This window comes from Protomyctophum bolini (genome assembly GCF_963924005.1).
Source record: "Protomyctophum bolini genome assembly, chromosome: 6".
In the NCBI taxonomy this organism is placed as follows: domain Eukaryota; kingdom Metazoa; phylum Chordata; class Actinopteri; order Myctophiformes; family Myctophidae; genus Protomyctophum; species Protomyctophum bolini.
In genome coordinates this window covers 10,426,263-10,445,094 of record NC_137867.1, presented here as the reverse complement: position 1 = coordinate 10,445,094, position 18,832 = coordinate 10,426,263, and the positions used below count along the sequence as shown (strand labels likewise).

The 18,832-nt window shown below is 41.5% G+C and overlaps 2 protein-coding genes across 2 annotated transcripts; one reads left to right on the top strand and one right to left on the bottom strand.

Annotated features, from left to right (window-relative positions):
- Positions 1 to 212: 212 nt before the first annotated feature.
- hspb11 (heat shock protein, alpha-crystallin-related, b11) lies at positions 213 to 6,466 on the bottom strand. The gene is made up of 5 exons (XM_080765391.1): positions 6,135 to 6,466; positions 3,038 to 3,144; positions 2,203 to 2,271; positions 2,036 to 2,079; positions 213 to 766 (listed from the first exon to the last, which is right to left on the bottom strand). Exons 1-5 carry the CDS (start codon positions 6,224 to 6,226, stop codon positions 674 to 676), a joined length of 405 nt encoding a protein of 134 aa, XP_080621517.1. The 5' UTR covers positions 6,227 to 6,466; the 3' UTR covers positions 213 to 673.
- A 53-nt stretch (positions 6,467 to 6,519) lies between these two features.
- On the top strand, positions 6,520 to 18,481 carry smn1 (survival of motor neuron 1, telomeric). Its single transcript, XM_080766064.1, has 8 exons — positions 6,520 to 6,655; positions 7,251 to 7,322; positions 7,597 to 7,716; positions 8,929 to 9,135; positions 9,833 to 10,036; positions 13,473 to 13,544; positions 15,466 to 15,573; positions 17,562 to 18,481. The coding sequence occupies exons 1-8, from the start codon at positions 6,608 to 6,610 to the stop codon at positions 17,628 to 17,630; spliced, it is 900 nt and encodes a 299-aa protein (XP_080622190.1). The 5' UTR covers positions 6,520 to 6,607; the 3' UTR covers positions 17,631 to 18,481.
- Positions 18,482 to 18,832: the final 351 nt, after the last annotated feature.

Sequence of the window (18,832 nt, the reverse complement as noted above, 5' to 3'; positions counted from 1 at the left end):
CTATGCTTTCTACTTTTAGTACTACATTTTGATACTTTTACTCAAGTTAATTGCAGGTAACTGCAATACAACGAAAGGACAACCGCTGAAAAGAGTTTAAACGTACCTTTTAATTGAATTTCCAATTCAAACACATACATGGGACTTAGCTATAAGTCGTTAATGAATGTGTGTTCTTTTATCTGCAAAGACTCAAAATGTGCACAGTGAGATTCATTCATATTCAGTTTAATTACACTTTCCTTTCTATAATTCAGTACAAGTACAAAAGAACATAATAGCTATTCTCTACTGCTTTCAACCCATGGCTTCTCTATTTTGTGTCAGTATCTGCAAAAACTTTTAAAAACTTTCAAAACCTTCATCCTTTGTACATATACTGCACATAAATTATGTTCTCGCCATATGAGGCCATTGTACGATGGAAGTATGAAGAACGGAGAAAAGAAAATGATGGTTGTGGTTTCGTTAGCCTATTGGTTGCCCCAAGTTGCAACGACAAATGTTGACTTTGTCGTTTATAGGACACCTACTGTACTAGTGTCGACAATGTCAACTGGAAAACTGGAATTGTAACAGCTGAAATCAATAATATATCAGTATTCCAATATTAACCTGAGGGCCACATTAAAGTGAAGGTGGGCCTCCAGTTGCCCATGCATGGTGTGGACAGTTAGCTCTCCACGGTGACTCTGTGCACTGAGACAAAGTGATCATATCCCGAGGAGATGATGAAACGCAGGTGGGTACATCTGGCTCCTTTCAGCTGCAGAAAGAGAAAGGCGTTATCCATGTGCGGCTCCATATGTGTGTGTGTGTGTGTGTGTGTGTGTGTGTGTGTGTGTGTGCGTGTGTGTGCGTGCGTGTGTGAGCGTGTGTTAGTGCGTGCGTGCGTGCGTGTGTGCATGCGTGCGGTCAGTGTAGTACCATTTCCAATATTCAATACTTTTACTTATAAGAGGCAAAGATTCTCCACAACAATTATTTGAAAATAGTTAGTTAGTTAGTTCTACTAGTTAATTTAGATTTAGAGTGCTATTACTTATATAAACATACATACACGTACACTAACCACATCGGCCCTATATACTTTGGCTATCTCAGAATTAGCTTACAAGCTGGAAAGCAACTCATAGCTTGCAGATCTGCTCATTTCAAAGGATTTCATATACATTTGGAGACTTGGGGAAACGGGACATTCTGCATTTACTGTTGGTACTCTGAGAGTACATCCATAAAGGAAAGACAAAAGTCCTCAGTGTCAACACAACACACAGAGATCCAGTGACAATAGAGGGAACAGCACTTGAGGAAGTAAATGCCTTCACATACTTAAGGCAGTGTCATGGACAGTCAGGGCGGCGCGGACGCAGACGTCGGAGCCAGAATCGGCAAGGCAAGAGCCGCATTCATCCAACTCAGGACCATTTGGAGCGGACAAAGCTCAGACTCTTCAGCTCAAACGTCAAGCCAGTACTATTGCACGGATCAGAGACGTGGAGGATGACAAAGGGAACAACGACGAAGGGGCAAACTTTCATCAACAGCTGCCCGAGGAGAATTCTGAGAGCGAGTCTACCGCCAGTGGAGATTAAGAAAGAAGGTGGGGATGGATCGGCCACACACTCCGGGAGCCCAATACCAGCATCACAACACAGGCCCTTCAGATGGAACCCGCAAGGCACAAGAAAGAGAGGGAGGCCGAGGAACACCTGGCGCAGGGACCTTGAGACTGACATCAAGCAGTGTGGACTGACATGGAAACAGCTGGAAAAGAAGGCCCAGGATAGAGGACTCTGGCGAACTGTAGTCAACGGCCTATGCTCCATGAAAAGGAGCGATAGGCATTAGGTAAGTAAGTACTCTGAGCATTTTGATGCCAATACTTTTACTCAAGGATAACATTTGAGTACTTCTTGTGTGTGTGTGTGTGTGTGTGTGTGTGTGTGTGTGTGTGTGTGTGTGTGTCTATGTAATTGCGTGTGTGCGTGCGTGCAGACCTCACATGATGATTAATACAGATAAGCCAACTCACCGCGATAGTGTTTGATTGAAGATGTCCCTCCGTATGTTCAAATTCTACAATAAAAAAAAGAGCGAAAACTGTTTTAACGGTGAGTCCAATTATTTAGCACAGTGGGGCAAAGAAAGGATCAACCTAACATAAATTAATTATGATGATGCAACAAAAAATAAACGTACCTTCGATGGTGACGGGCTCAAAGTGAGAGGCTTTATCGGATGTGTTCCGTTCTATCTTCAGAGTCTTGACTGCAAAGAGAAGAGACAGCTAGTCATCTATAGTCAGTCCTGTCCTAAACATTTTAGCTTTAACCACATAAAAGCAACGCATACCTTTTTCATCACAGCCTTATGTTTCGCAGGGTGCGAAGAGGATTAAAGGACTGTAGTTCGCCCCCAAAATGAGTTATTTTCTATCAATTGCACACCCCATGAAGCATTTAATTCATTGGGCGCATTCCTAAGCCAATAATGATGACGGGGGGACTCACCATTGAGTGACTCGGACGGTTATCAAATTATTGGCTTATAGGAATGAAAATAAGTACGTCATTTTTTGGGTGAACTACTCCTTTAAGTTAGTAAGTATACATATATAACTGTTTTTTAACTTGACAGTATCGAGACTAAGAGGGGGAAGCATCCGTTTTATTTTATAATTGGATATGAACATTAATGTGAAAAATGTATTGTGATTGTGATGTATCTCGACAACATTTGCAAATGAAGACAACCTGTCCAACAATGTCCTTAATGAAGTAGCTTTCACGACAGAAACTTGTGGCTGACCAGCCAGCGCATTATAGATTATATGAACTACATTTTGACTCTGACATGCATGTGTGCTTATTTATCCTTCAGTTACACAGTGGAGTAGACTGTCCAGTACCAGTATTTTAAGCAGTATCGTCAACTTTTCCGATACTGGCCTATCGTATCGGAACAATACTATTAGATATATTTGACTGACACAATTTCTGAACAACAATATATATTAACTCCAACATTTCCCTACCATTATAGCTCTCGAGTGTCACAGCAGCGATGGTGGAAGGCTGAGCCAACGCCACGATGAACTCCTGAGGATACATCCCAGTGGACATCCAGAATGTCTCTGTGTTTCTGAATAAAAACGAGGACAAGAAAGAAGAAAACACACATTACAAGCCGTTTCAATCCGAGGAAAAGCACGACGGATGAATAAGAATCAACTATATTATTGCCACATCACAGGTTTCCAGGTGTAAAGAAGTTATTTCTTTGCAAGCTTCATTGCTTTTGTTATCTTCAGAAAGAGAAACGGAAAAGAACAGGGGGGGGTGGGGGGCAAGACAAAATGAAAAGAAAAAGAGGGCATTGAGAAAAAGAACACATACTCTGTACATGTTTCCCTGAGGGAGGGAAACAAATGTGTTCCCTCAGGTAAACGACATGTTTCTCCGAGGCTGTCTGTCACAGCACTGAGCAAAGACAAGAAAACAAATGAGACAAAACTGCCGTCAGGTGCGGAAACCTCATGTGATATCATGTCCAAAGCTGTTACTTCTGATGTACAACAGCGTAGTGTTTTGAGCTTGTTGTTGACACGTTTGTTTCAAATTGAGCATAAGATTAGGGTAAGATAATTGGTACGTTTTGTAAAAGCCCAATAATATACAATTTACAATTTAGGCATTTAGCAGACGCTCTTAATCCAGAGCGACTTACATTAAGCAAGAACAAAAGCATGGGAATACATCACATAAAAACATTCATCATGAAACATGCGTAAGCTAAGAAAGTAACAGTGGAATATCTATATAATGAAATTTATACGTATAAACTTTACATATATACTACTATGCTATACATATGTACTATGGCGTGCTATGACTATATACAATGCAATTCTAGTGCTGTCTACATAACATGCTATAAGTCTGTTTCAAATGCTATCTAAGTCTACAGAAGTGCTATCTAGGGTAGAGTAATATAAGAGTAATATAAGAGTAATATAAATCTAAAATGGACATACTCAGGTAATGTAAAAGTGCCTCAAAAATGAGTTATAGTTACTTTCCACCACTGGATACGCCTTTTATTGGACATTCTCTATCCTTCTACTAAATGGAAATAAAAAAGGATCCTTAAATCCAGTGCCCACGGGTGGATACCAGTTTTCACCCTCGTTGCCACCGAAGCACATTATAAATAAAATAAAGAATTTGTAATTCTATTGATCATGTAATGTGCATATCATCACCTGAACACCAGATTAGAGGAATTATCTAAATCTGGATGAAGTAAAAATAATAATAATAATAATAAATAAAATATTTTTGAAAAAAAAAGAAAAAAGGAGTTTAGATAAACACCCACGCCGGCAGAACACCAGAGGGAGCTCCACTGATCTCATTCCCCCCAGATTTGGCGCAAACATTAGTTTAGGTGAGACAATTTATGAGAAAATATCACTTAAAACCCCCCAAACAATTGATACAAAAGGTTTTTCAATGTATTCTGGTATTGGGCATGCTAAATAACATACTGAAAGTCTACCCAAATCTACCTCCCAGAAAGCCGTCATTTTCAAGAATGCGTCTCAGGCGGAGTTTCAAATGGGCATATCTCAAATGGGAAAACATTTGCCGAGTATTTTTCAACTTATTCTAGTACCTCTGGACATGCTTAAGAACATACTACTTTCTGAGAGGTAGATTTTGGTAGACTTTTAGTATGTTATTTAGCATGCCCATAGCCCAATACTACCAGAATCCATTGAAAGAACTTGAAAGAAGTGCAACTCCCTATCCTCATTCAAAAACGCCAAAAAGAGCACCTGTCTGCAATTTGCAACTGAACCTAGAAAAGTATTTTTGCTTCCCAAAATTAATATATATTTTCACAGCTCCCAGTATAGAGGATAATGGGTATATGTGCATGCATAAAGTGAGTGGCAAACCGAGTGGCAAAGTGAGTCAGCAGACCTCAGAGCTCTGGAGGGGTTGTGACGGTGTATGAGTCCGGCCATATATGGCCGGCCGTGGCGTTGAGAGATTTAAAGGTAAATAGGAGGATCTTATGTGATGTGGTCAAACCTTTTGGTACCAGTGAGGAGGCGGGCAGCAGCATTTTGGACTAATTGTAGTAGTCTGAGAGAGGATTGGGGGATACCATAATATTGTGCATTACAGTAATCTAGCCTTGAGGATAATGGATGACTGTTTCGAATTGTTTAGTGGGGAGGTAGGGTTTGATCTTGGCGAGTAACCGTAGGTGGTAAAAACTTGTTTTAACAACAGAGCTGATCTGTTTGTCGAAGTTGAGGTGGTTGTCGAAAATAAGTTTTTGCACTGGTATCATGGATGTTGGGTTTGTTAACAAAAGGGGTGGGGTGTTGTCCAAAGTTGATGATTTCGGTTTCGTTGTCATTGAGATGTAAGAAATTTGCACATGGTTTGTTGAACTCCCTCTAGTGTTGTGGGTGTGGACTTTAAGGAACTATTTAGACAGGTACATGAGTATCATCATGGTGGTGTATCGAATCTTGTGGACCAAACCCATTGATGCTGTACTCTGTCGTCAACCCTAAGCCATTCCAGCCTGTCAAAGTGTGCAGGGGTGAGGTGGGTTCGGGGAGTGAGGCCAAGTAGTCGCCTGACCAGTTTGTTTTGGGAAGTCTGGGGCCTTAAGGGCCTTTGAGGTGCTGTGGTACCAACTACCAAGATGCATGCTTAGTCGAAGAAACCTTGTACGAGGTTCTTCAAGGTGTTTTTGTCAACCAGTGAAGAGATCCTGTAAGAATCTTGTTCTTTGGTTGAGTTTTTTTATTATGCTGGTGGCCATTTTATCACTTGAAAGATTTGCCTCCACGATGGAACCTATGGTAATGTTATCTTTTTGTGTGGTAATATTGTCACCCACGCATAACGAATACAAACGCAAAATTCACATGTAAGAAAAAGTTAAAAGAACACCTTATGCAAATAAGTTAAATAACTAAGCCTGTACTAATCCCCAAAGGCACAACCTTTAAGTTTAATCAGAACATGTAGAGACGTACTGTATTAAATAAATACAAATGCAAGAAGCCTTAATTGTTTCCGCGTGCTCAGCCTCAATTAATAACTTACCCATCGATGATGTTTTCAGGACAGTGAGTGTCATCACTGGAAGAAGCCAGGACAACCTTTGCGCCCAATGAATTTAGACTTTGATCGATCATCGTTCACAATTTTCACATTAATGATCAATGATGATGACTAGTGTAACGACCCTCCAGCTCAGGATGCTAAAACGTTACATTATTATCGATCGTCGATAAACCTATTACATCGATGTGATATAATCAACACCACAATAATGTTTCAGGAAACGCGGGTGGAACGCACAGAGTAATAAGGGTGGGACGTCGTTGCATCCAACTAGCTGTAGTAAACTAGCTGTTGTTGTTGCCAAGCCAACCGCCAACTGCTTGTCGCAAAGTATTGTTGTCATCATCGCTGCTGGAAGGAACGTCACAAATATGCGACGCACGTTGTTTTGTAAAAGTGTCACACACACTAAGCTAAAGGTTTAATAAACTGAACACAGCTGTGTGTTTTCAATGGCCAACGGTTGTAAAGACGTGCTTTTCGCACGTGGAGCTGCTCAGGTAAGTCATGTTATAAAAATAACTATGGTTTAAAGTAAAAAACACTGACAGGCGATAACTAGACATCAGAGATGATCAGCTATAGCTATGATGCTAAGCTGCGTTTAGCCTCTTCACTTTGCTCTAATGACTTTAAATGTACAGTTCAGTTCCACACTTTAATAAATATAATATAAACTTAGACTGGCTCGTGTATATTATGTAATCCTAATAATATGGAACCAAATGCCTGACTGAGTTAATAGTTATGGTCCATTTGTACACTCTCCCTTAAATCCTTTCTTTATATGTGCTATAAAGATTATAATTGAAATGCTAAAATTGTCTATTGTGTCCAATTGTAATAATAATAATAGTAATTATAATTGCTACTATACTATACTAATAATATATTTCTACTGTTGCTAAATAGTCAAATCATGTATACTTTCCATACTTTAGACCATTTATCAAATATTGTGTTTTTGGCCATATTGACAAAATAGCCAATTTGACATCGAGGTGCCCACTGTTCAGTTCCTTAGTGCTCACTCTTCTTGTACCCCTCCGTCTGAATGACTTAAATACCGTCTTGATTTCACTGGTTTTCTTTCAGAGTGATGACTCGGACATTTGGGACGACACCGCGTTGATAAAGGCTTATGATAAGGCTGTTGCGTCCTTCAAGGTGAAATATTTCGGGGTGGAAACCTCATATGTCAAAAAACATACTTTTATGTTTTCAGAATTAGAAAATATCGAAAGTAGCAGATCTACGGGCTGAAAATGTGCCGCTTCGCACCGTGCGTTGAGCTTGTGGCTCTGATACGTTTGTGTGACACAGTCTGATCACGATTTACTTGTGTTTTCCTTGCTTACTGTAAATCGCTCTCGATTAAGACGTCTGATAAATGTCTCAATTCAGTCAATTGTAATTGTATATCGCTGTATATCATTTTCAGACCGCGCTTAAAGGGGAGGATGAACCACAGACCTCCAAGAACGACCCCCCCGGGAAGAAACGCAAGAACAACAAAAAGAACAACAGCCGGAAGAAAAGTAATGCAGCTCCAGATCGAGAGGTGAGTTCACATTTCACATTTCAATACCGTGTTTACGTATTTAAAATGTTATAATTTTTTTTAAAGAAATGAGGTGTCTGTTGCTGAAAATCTACTGTTGAATGGGCGGTGGGCACACTGTTAAATCTGTTGTTGAATGGGTCGTGGGTACACTGTTAAATCTGTTGTTGAATGGGGGGTGGTGGGCACACTGTTAAATCTGTTGTTGAATGGGTGGTGGTGGGCACACTGTTAAATCTGTTGTTGAATGGGTCGTGGGTACACTGTTAAATCTGTTGTTGAATGGGGGGTGGGCACACTGTTAAATCTGTTGTTGAATGGGGGGTGGGTACACTGTTAAATCTGTTGTTGAATGGGTGGTGGGCACACTGTTAAATCTGTTGTTGAATGGGTGGTGGGTACACTGTTAAATCTGTTGTTGAATGGGTGGTGGGTACACTGTTGCGTCTTAATTCTTACATGCACTGGACATGGTCAGCAGGGGAAAGAGGAAGGTGCTGGAGCAATCTGTGTTATTCTAAAACCGTTTTAATAAACATGGTTAATATGACATATGGTATTAGTGTTATCTCTTCATTCAGAGCATGCCGACACATTACACAGCATAATAGAGGTGATGGAGCAATCAGTGTAAATGTATGACCGCTATAATGTCATGCATGGTTATGACATGGCGTTGTAGACACTATACGTGTAAGTGTAGCTTCTCCCGTAGTAGAAAGGGCTGCGACGGAGAGCAGGTTTATGTATCGAGCACTGATCCATTTCCGGTTGCCGGAGCCGACTGCCGTGGCCGTCGTTGCTTAAAGTCGCTATTGTAGGGACTAGGGAAGTGTTGGCAAGCCGGCCAAGCTTTTTCGACTGTCGGAATAGCAGTGGGCTTGTTGTTGAAAAAGACAAGCCATAAGCTATTTTTAGCTCCATATTAGCAGTCTTGTCGGTGTCGGCTCTCGGGTGCATTCAGAAACCCTTTTCACACCTTCTAAACAACTGATATCACGACTTCATTTGACTGCCAGTCAGTCTGTATAGTACCGGTAATCTGTAATAGTCTGTTTGGTGGAGAGCTAATGCACCTTAGCAGTGACGCTTGAAGCTTCACCTTGGCTAAAATAGCACCGTTCTTTAAGTTTAGTCATTAGTATGTGTGTGTTGCTGCTGCTATAAGCTTCTACCCAGTCTGAACGACAGCGTGTCTTGTTGTGACTCCAGTGGCAGGTGGGAGACCAGTGCAGTGCTTACTGGTCAGTGGACGGCCAGGTGTACTCGGCCACCATCTCTTCCATAGACCAGCGGAAAGGCACCTGTGTGGTGGTGTACACGGACTATGGCAACGAAGAGCAGCACGACCTGCAAGACCTGCTTTCGGACACCCCTGAGGCTCAGGAGGATTCAAGTGTCGCATATCCAAAAACGGCGGTAAGTAATCTTATTTGATTGATTTTTTTACTACTTATTTCTCGCTGCATTCGGCTTCTGCCACGTTGTTTAGTTTCTTACCTTTTCGGCGTTTTATTTATATATATATATATATATATATATATATATATATATATATATCGCTCCCCCAGTCGATAGGCGACACGGATCCGTGTGCTGCGTTTGCGGGATGTATATTATATATTCCATTTGGACATTGCGTTCCTGAGAACAGCGTCCCTTAAGTTGCTACAAAACACAGCGGGGCGGACGGACGGATGAAAAGCCATTCCCGCGTTTCCAAATGACTGGGACCGGATCAGGATGTACATTTGCAGTAGTCTATATCTCCGTTGCATTGAAGCTCTAAAATGCGCTGGACTTCAACACAATCCTAACTGGACAGTAGGACAAAGACGTTTTAATGAAAAACAGTCAACACGGATTTTCCTGGAGGCTTAAACATGCCTAAAATCAGATCTTGAACACTACAAAACTTAAACTCAGGATTAAACTGGAGAAATCTAAAAGTGATTGGATCAGACTTCCTTCGGATACATGGCGAATGCATTTATTCCTTGCATTGTGCACTGAAGTCTTTTAATTCCCCCCCCGTCGGAACAAAAGGCATGCACTCAAGATGGTGCTTGTTCACTGACATTTTGAAAACACACCAATCCGTGTGACCTTTTTTCAGGTCAACGACGTGGAGTCCTCCACGGAGGAGAGCGACCGCTCCAGCAGCGCCTCCGCCGCCCCACAGCCACACAGACGCCATCATCCACAGAGCAAAGCCCACCACGGCAAGTCCAAGTCCCACAGAGAGACTCCTCCTCCTCCTCCTCCTCCCATGTGGCTCCCTGGCTTCCCCCCCGGTGCACCACCGTCGGCCTTCAAAATGGTACGGCGACGTCTTATTGTAGTTCTCTGACCTTTTCCATTTTGTGTGTGTGTGTGTGTGTGTGTGTACAATAACGGTTAGAAACCCTACGATAGAGCCCTGCGCGGAAGTGTTTTAACCCATCTTGGGGCGGGGAACCCCTTTTGGTGTTAGCATCATGTTATGCTTTAGCTATTGGGAAAACAGCAGATCTACAAGCTCGTAGCGCGCCGCCGACAATGCAATTGTCCAACGTGGTGCCCCAGATTTTGTATTTATTTATTTAATTGAAAACCAACCAAGAAATTCATAATAATGCAGCATTATGATTGATGAATTATTTCATGACATTATATTGCTGTAATATTCTCCTTCCCAGCTGAGAGTATATAGCGAGAGATTCGGAAGCCACAACAATTAGATCACTTTACTTTTGCATTAACCCATTTTGGGCCGGAACCCCTTTTGGTGTTGGCATTATGTCATGCGTTAGCTATTGAAAAATAGCAGATCTACAAGCTTGTGTAGGTCTTGCTATTTTAGAAAAATCGAAGAACGACTGACATGGAAACATGGCTTTTTCAGAAAGCTGTCGGGATGTAGAAGACATTTTTAGAATCTGATCTCGGGTCGGAATGGAAAACTGTCGGGGTGTAGAAGACATGTTTAGAATCTGATCTCAGGTCAGAATGGGTTAGATTAGGTTGCACTTTATTGGCAGCGCACGTGATGATCCCGCCGGGGGAGACGGGGATTGAGTCGTTGGCCCGCATCACACAGAGGTGGTTACGGAAATAGCAGACCTACAAGCTCGTAGCGCGCCACTCGGTGCTCGCGCTACGAGCTTGTAGATCTGCTATTTCCGCTTGCGGTCTGTGAACCACAGTGGTGCAAAATGTACCCGACATTTTTTCACTTATCAATACTGCGATATAGAAATACTCTGTTACAGTTAAGTAAAAAAAAAAGTCCGGAATTAAAAATGTACTCGGTTAAAAAGTACAAAGGTATTGGCATCAAAATGTACTCGTTTTGCAGAATGTCACAATGTGAACTTGTAGATTGGCTATTTTTTTTAAATGGACGAAATGTATCGGGCTGAGTTGGTTAATGCATGTTTTGTAATAATCACAATCTACGAAGTAACTTTACGTTTTCTAAAATAATTGTAGTGGAGTAAAAGTGAAATATTTGCCTCCGAGATCGTAGTGGAGTAGAAGTAAAAGTATTGGAAATCGGAAATACTCAAGTGAAGTACAAATACCTCAAAATTGTACTTAAAATACAGTAAATAAATATACTTGGCTGCTGTCCACCACTGGGGGTGTCAACGCGTTCTGTGAACCATGGAGGGATCTGTGCGCTATACAGACCGATTCCGTAGCGGTTTCATGGTCGCAGCCTACGTATTTCCTGTAGGCGGACTCGACGTATCTGCAGGGTTTTAACCCTCACCAGGCGCACCTCTTCCACTACAGTGAACGGCAGAGTGACTGATGTTAGTTTGCCTCAAACTTTACTCCTTTACCTGCTTTTTTACTAACACTAACATTACAAAGATGCCCAGAACATCAAAATGAACCTGTGTAGTTTATGGCTGCTCCAACAGTAGTGGCAACATAAAAAATAAAAAAAACGGAATGTCTAATATCCACCGCGGTGGTTGAGACCAGAGCCATTGAGTAATGGTTGAGACGAAGCAGTGAAAGATACATAACGCCAGTCTTACCCAATACCAAATCTTTCTGTTTTATTAACACAAGACTGCTGTACTTTATACCTCATACTTTAAATGCTTAGTATGAGGTATAAAATACAGCAGCCTTGTGTTCATAAAACAGAAAGATTGGGTATTGGGTAAGACTGAAATTATGTATCTTTCAGGACCTTTCACTGCTTTGTCTCAACCATTGATTACTCAATGGCTCTGGTCTCAGCCACCGCGGTGGATATTTTGACATTCCATATTTATTTATTTTTTATGTTGCCACTACTGTTGGAGCAGCCATAAACTACACAGGTTCATCTCGATGTTCTGGACATCTTTGTAATGTTAGCGTTAGTAAAAAAGCAGGTAAAAGAGTAAAGTCTGAGGCAAACTAACATCAGTCACTCTGCCGTTCACTGTAGTGGAAGAGATGCGCCTGGTGAGGGTTTAAACCCGCAGCTACGTCGAGTCCGCCTACAGGAAATACGTAGGCTGCGACCATGAAACCGCTACGGAATCGGTCTATACAGTGTGCCTTATCATACACTGTGGAATGATCCTTCCATTCCACCCTGGATGGTTTTTAAATGCAAAACCTAACTTTTTTCTGGCGTTTAACACAGTTTGAAGTTGTTGTTTGTTATAATTGTTTTGCTGTTTTTGTGGATTATTCAGCTTTGCTTGTTTTATTTATTGCGTTATGCTTGTTATGTTACTGCACTGTATAGATAGACTACCGTCCGTCTGTTTATGGAGAGAACTTTGGGTTAATCGCACTATTTTTTTCCACCGCGGAACGTTGTCACTGGACAGTTTTCAGACGGACCTGCGCACCTGCGTGTCCGTGCCTCCAGTATCGGCTCAATGCGAAACATGTTGCACCGAGCCTTAGCCTGGAAGCTAACGTCAACCAACAGTAGCTCTGGTCGATAGCGTAGTTACTAGTTATCGTAGTTAGGAGGAGTTCTATGGTACTTAATTTGATCCACCCGCGGAAGTGCAGGCTGTGCAGCCCCTCGTTTTTAACATAAAAAAGATGTGAAAGCCTACTTTACTCCTTCTAACACTATGGATCAGAGCTAACGTTATTCCATCTCCCAGTAGCAGTTCAAGTACCCGACCAGATGACATGGTTTCTAACTAAACGGTTATGGCCAAATAAAATGTATCTGCTATGGCTGTTACTGTATACAGTCCACGGAAGAAACACAGAGGTGTTTTCTTATGGTCATGTCACATATTCCCCCAAACTCTCAGAGACATGCACCCACCATCCAAACCTTCAATATTGCTTTCCCCAGCTATTTAATTTATTTACTTAGTGTTTTTGATTTATCATGTCCCCATTGTAAAGCATTTTTATAAATTATTAATTTAGAGATATTATTATTACCCCTATTACTACAAAAACAATGTTTTTTTTTGCTTAAACTTATGTATTCACTATTCATTAATTGACACTAGTATACCAAAATCCATTTGAAAAAATGGTTCTCTCACAGTTGTGTTCTCTCTTGGGTCAAATAATGATATGCGATTAAAATGCGATTTAATCGAGATTAATTAACTACAAAGCCTCTGATTAATTAGATAAAAGAAATTAATCGAGTCCCAGCTCTAATTAAAACTTTACGTCATATCCGTCCTCTTCGATTATATTACATTTTCTTTAAATATTAATATTAATGGATTTTGTTTCCATTAACTGTTGCGTCCCTAACTGCTGATTTCATTACGTTTTCTCCAAAGGGCGGAGGCAGACGGTCTGGCGGTGGTCCCGCCCCTCCCCCGTGGCCCCCCATGATGCCGTGCGGACCACCGGTGAGTCCCCCGATGTACTGGGCAGTAAAACATCAAATAACTCATTTTGAACCCATTTTGGACGCTTTAGCTATTGGAAAAATAGCAGATCTACAAGCGAATGCGTTGCACTCGCATTCCCATTAGGCAGAAGAAGAAATGCCACCCTTACGAATGGGTTTTGACAAATCGGGGCAGATCCGTGTTGATCACATGACTGTAGAGATACTGTGTATTAGCCAAAATGAGTTTTTTGTGAATGGGTCTTCTGGTGGCAATATAACTGGTTGCGTTTAGGTTCTGAAAAACGTATGTTGCTATATCAGTGGTTCTCAAACATTTTCATGCCCAAGACCACCAAAATGTATTGATATACTGGCCGCAGACTCCCATCTTCAAAATATGTTTGGTTTCAAAATATATATATTCAAAGATTATATAATATATATACGATTTCACTGCACTATGAGATACAGAGATTGTAGATCTGCTATTTTTATAGCAGATAATAGCCATCTTCCCGGTTTAGTGGGTCAATACATCTACACATCTCCCTAAAGGTAGGGAAAGGGGTCACTGAAGCCAAGCCACAAAGGTTTGAGAAGAAGCACCGACTGCTGTGACCTAAATCTTAACAAAAATCTAACTTCTAGAATGTGCCGCAAGTAGGGCATGGTCATTTTTCAGTGTTGTGTTTTTCCTTTTTTTTTTCTCCTTACAGACTATGACAGTGTCTATTGTAAGCCCTTAAATAATGTTTAATGTACTGAAATCTGAAGAAAAAAAAATACCTGACACAAATCCTGTGGGGAGATCTGCGTTATCTCACCTTAGTTACTGATATAACGGCCTGTTTTGAGTGGATTCTTCAACATTTTTACATAAAACAATGATGCGAAAATAAAACGTTTTCCCCTAACCACTTTAATCACTGGCATAAAGCTATTTCCAGTACTACTCGCTGCACCTTGTTTCAGACCCTGTAACTCATTGGTTCTCAAAGTGAACCTTGAGGGGGGTCCCCCAGAAAAAAAGTATTTGATACAGCAATTTTAACCACTTTATCCATTTATACGTATGCCATAAATATCAGACATGCAAGCTCACTGCAGGCTTGTACAGCTGCTATTTTTGAACACTTTTGAAAAGTCTCAAAGGTTTTAGATATATATATCAATCAATTTGGCGATCCTTGGCATGAAATGGTTTAACCCATTTTGAGCCATCCATTTAGTAGGCATGTAACGAAGCACTCTACTCACGATACGATACGTATCACGATATGAGGTTCACGATACCATTTTTCACGATATTTTCAACACAATGATTTTCCAGACAATTTTTTTTTTTCAGGATTTATCCCCCCCCCCCTCCCCCCCCCCAAAGCTTTTTTCACAATTTTTATTTAAGTACATTGCAAAGATAATTGCCTTCCTTGATGTATTAATGAGCATCAATAACGACCATCACCTGGGCACAGTCAGAGACACATATACAGCTCCCCTCTCCAGGCCTCTACTGTCTCATTTCTCTCCAAAATCATGTGAATATGATGGAATATGATTACAGCTGACATTTCTTATCACACACTAGCCCCCCCCTAAAAATAAAAAAGGTTTTTTCTTTGAAAATCGATACATATACGATATATCGTTACATGCCTATAATTTAGCTATTGAAAAATAGCAGATCTACAAGCTCATATAGCGCGCCACCGAGTGGCGCGCTATATGAGCTTGTAGGTCTGCTATTTTTGGAAAATCGTTCCTCAAATCTTTCCGAAAATTGTCATGATTTAGAAGATTTTTTTCCTTCTTTTCTTCGACGTCAGGCCTGGATGGGTTGAGAAGAACACGTAACAAATCCTTGGTCTTTGTGTGGTGTGTTCTCTCTCCTCTCACCCTGCTGTGTGTGTGTGTGTGTGTGTGTTTCTGTCTCCCAGATGATCCCACCTCCTCCGCCCATGAGTGCCGACATGGAGGATGACGAGGCTCTGGGCAGCATGCTCATCTCCTGGTACATGAGCGGCTACCACACCGGATACTACCTGGTATGTACTACGTACGTGCACGTGTACACGGAACATTGCTGGTTGTAGGAGTGGCTGTACCACTCAAAAGAAAAGTCACAGCAACGCACTCGTGAATGGCACCGGTTAAACATGGGACAATGTGCCGTCAGACGGCGACCACTTAGGAGACCAGGGGATGTTTGTACCATTTCGCCTCTAGGGGCTCCAACTGGGTTGGTGTATTTTCCCCAAATCAACCATCTTTGAGTGCACTACAACACAACTCCCATGAACGGCCTAGACCAGATCTTTAAGAAACGGGTACTTAACAAAGCCCTGTGTATCCGATCTGATGCTGCTCACCCTCTACACGGAGAGTACATCCTTCTCCCATCCGAGCCCCCTGTGCCACAAAAAAAAACAGGCGCAAACATTCCTTTGTCCCTGTCTCTATTCACACACTGAATGCTGTTGTGGGTAGATCGAGGATATAACCTTATGATGAGCACTTTTTTTACTGTATTATCTCGTGCCTAATGTCTATGCACATGCACTTTTATGACCTATCGCATAGCACTTTAAACGCCTGCACTTTAATGGTTGTGTGCACCTTTGTACTCTGGTGTCCGCTATGTGAACTGTTTGTTTGTCGTGGGGCCACAGTCGCCCTCACCCAATCACAAGCCGCTGTGCTCCTTCCAGCCCCTCCCACCCGGGGAGGAAAAGCTAGGTCGTGTCTGAGACACAGACTTACGTAAGACAGATTCCACCATTTTTACCATGAGCATTAGTGAGGACCAATGCATCTTGCCTCGTATCTCTTCTCAACCTTGTAGATCGGCTATTTTTGGTACTTTTGTGTCGCACTGTAGTATGACGAAGTAGGCCATTAGTTTCTGGGAAACCCCCCCACAAAAAAACCTGAAATATGGAGTTACAAGGTTTCCGCCTGACGGCAATGATGGAGTTTCATCCCTGCATTCACTGTTCAATGCAGCGCTGGTAGAGAGACCTCGATTCATGCCTTTCGTCCGTTGGTTCTGCAGCAAAGGAGCATTACATCTTGTGTTTTTAACGTAGAGTTTTCTTTTGGTATTCTATCTGGATATCATTTCTTCCTGGCTGGCTATCAGAATACCCCCACACCCCCCCACATCACCAGGCGATCGGTCAATGAAGTTCTATCTCAGCGTAGCTTGGGCTAAACTTATAGAAGTTTTGCAGTGACAGAAAAAGAAACGCAACACTACGGTCTCAATCACCCGGCACGTTTCGTTGGGATTCTGCGAAGTATAGCCGCGCCACTCACTCGTTGTCTTTCTATGGAAGTAAGTGGCTCCATTTTAGAAACTCCGCGCTCCTGGGCTCATCGCCTTTTAACCCATTCTGACCTGAGATCAGATTCTAAAAAAATGTCTTCTACATCCTGACGGTTTTCTGAAAAAGCTATATGTTTCTATGTCAGTCGTTCTTCGATTTTTCAAAAATAGCAGACCTACAAGCTCATAGCGAGCTTGTAGATCTGCTATTTTTCAATAGCTAAAGCATAACATAGTGCTAACACCAAAAGGGGTTTCCCGCCCCAAAATGGGTTATTTCAGTCGAGCTGCAAACGTCGCGCTACAGTAGAGGCATATCCGAGTTCTAAACCGGTAAAAAGTGTTGTAGGCGTGGGGACGAATACGGATTTTGATGGTATAGTATCGCGATTATTCTGCATACATTTATTCCTCAAATCTATATGGACATGCACATGTTTTTTTTGAAGGTGCTGGTCAGATCAAGCAGTAGCCAATAATAAATATGTATAGGTTATAACTTATAATGTATATCTCTTTAAAAGTAAATAAAAGCTACAGGTTTAAACATCCATGCAGGACCTCTAGCTGTATTTCAAATGTTCAGTTCAACAATAATGAATGAAACTGTGCTTTTTTTTTAATGGTAAAAAAAGCGCAGTTAATGGTAAATTAATAACAGTCTCATTCCTAGACGTAAGGTATTTCTTTTCTTCCCCTTTTTGCCAGGGTTTGAAACAAGGACGCAAAGAAGGTGCGTCCGGGAAGAGCAAGTCCCACCGCTCTCACCACAAATGAAGTGACTGACCAACTCAGTGGTTCTGTTTGTCTGTTGGGTTTGTTTGTTTGTTTCAAACCCCCATAACTCTGAGGCCCCTTCTTTAGAACTTTGGTATTATTGGAAAACTCGGTGCTCCCACGGAACTGGCCACACCCGTTTCAAGCCGTGTTTAACCCATTCAGGCCTGACCTCAAAATTGGAAGAAAAAAAAAATCTTCTAAAATCCTTTCAGTTTTCCGAAATAAATATTTTCCCGATTTTTCAAAAATAGCAGACCTACAAGATCGTAGCGCTTGTAGATCTGCTATATTTCAATAGCTAAGTTATAACATGTTTAACCCATTTTGGGGCGGGAACCCCTTTTGGTGTTTTAAACATTATGTTATAATTTAGCTATTGAAAAATAGCAGATCTACAAGCTCATAGGTCTGCTATTTTTGGAGAAAAAAAAAAAATCCTGACAGAAAACTGTCAGGATTTAGAAAACATTTCATGAATGTCGACGTCAGGCTAAATGGATGGTGGTTACATCACATCTGCATCTTCCAACCTTTAGAACAGTGACACGCCCCCCACCTTGGTTCTCAGTTCAAGTCCTTTTGTTTTTGGTTCCAGTTCTTAACCAACTGTTAACGTTCTGGACCAGTTTATGTTCAGTGGAAACACCGCCGTTCCCCCCCCCCACCCCAAACCCCTCCGCACGCCCACTGCGGTGCCTTGGCGTGTGTGTGTGTGTGTGTGTGTGAATCTTTCTCTTCATGTTCGGCAGAGAATGATGTTATAAGTTGTTGTCACCATGAAGTGTCATGTAACAAGGCAAGGTTTTGTATTTTTTTGTAAATAAATGAAATAAAGGCTGTTTGCGCATTCACAAAATAACAGTGACTGGTTGGATGTTAAAATTGTTCCGTCAACAACACACATTTAAAATAATGACAATGAAGATGTTGTATAAAATAAATGACCTGAGAGTAGAGGGATTTGAATGTAGCTGATCTACAGTACAAGCTCACAAACAACGCGTCGCGCTGTAGATCGGGCAATTTTCAGCGACGTGTAAATTCAGCCATTATGACGTCATCTTTTGGTGCTCTTTGGTGGAACACATGGCAACAAAGTCCAAGAGGTACTGCTTTGTCTCTCCTGTGGCATAAACTGCAGACCAACGAGACAAGATCCAAGGCACTCATTCGTCTTCACGTCGAAAAACATTACATTT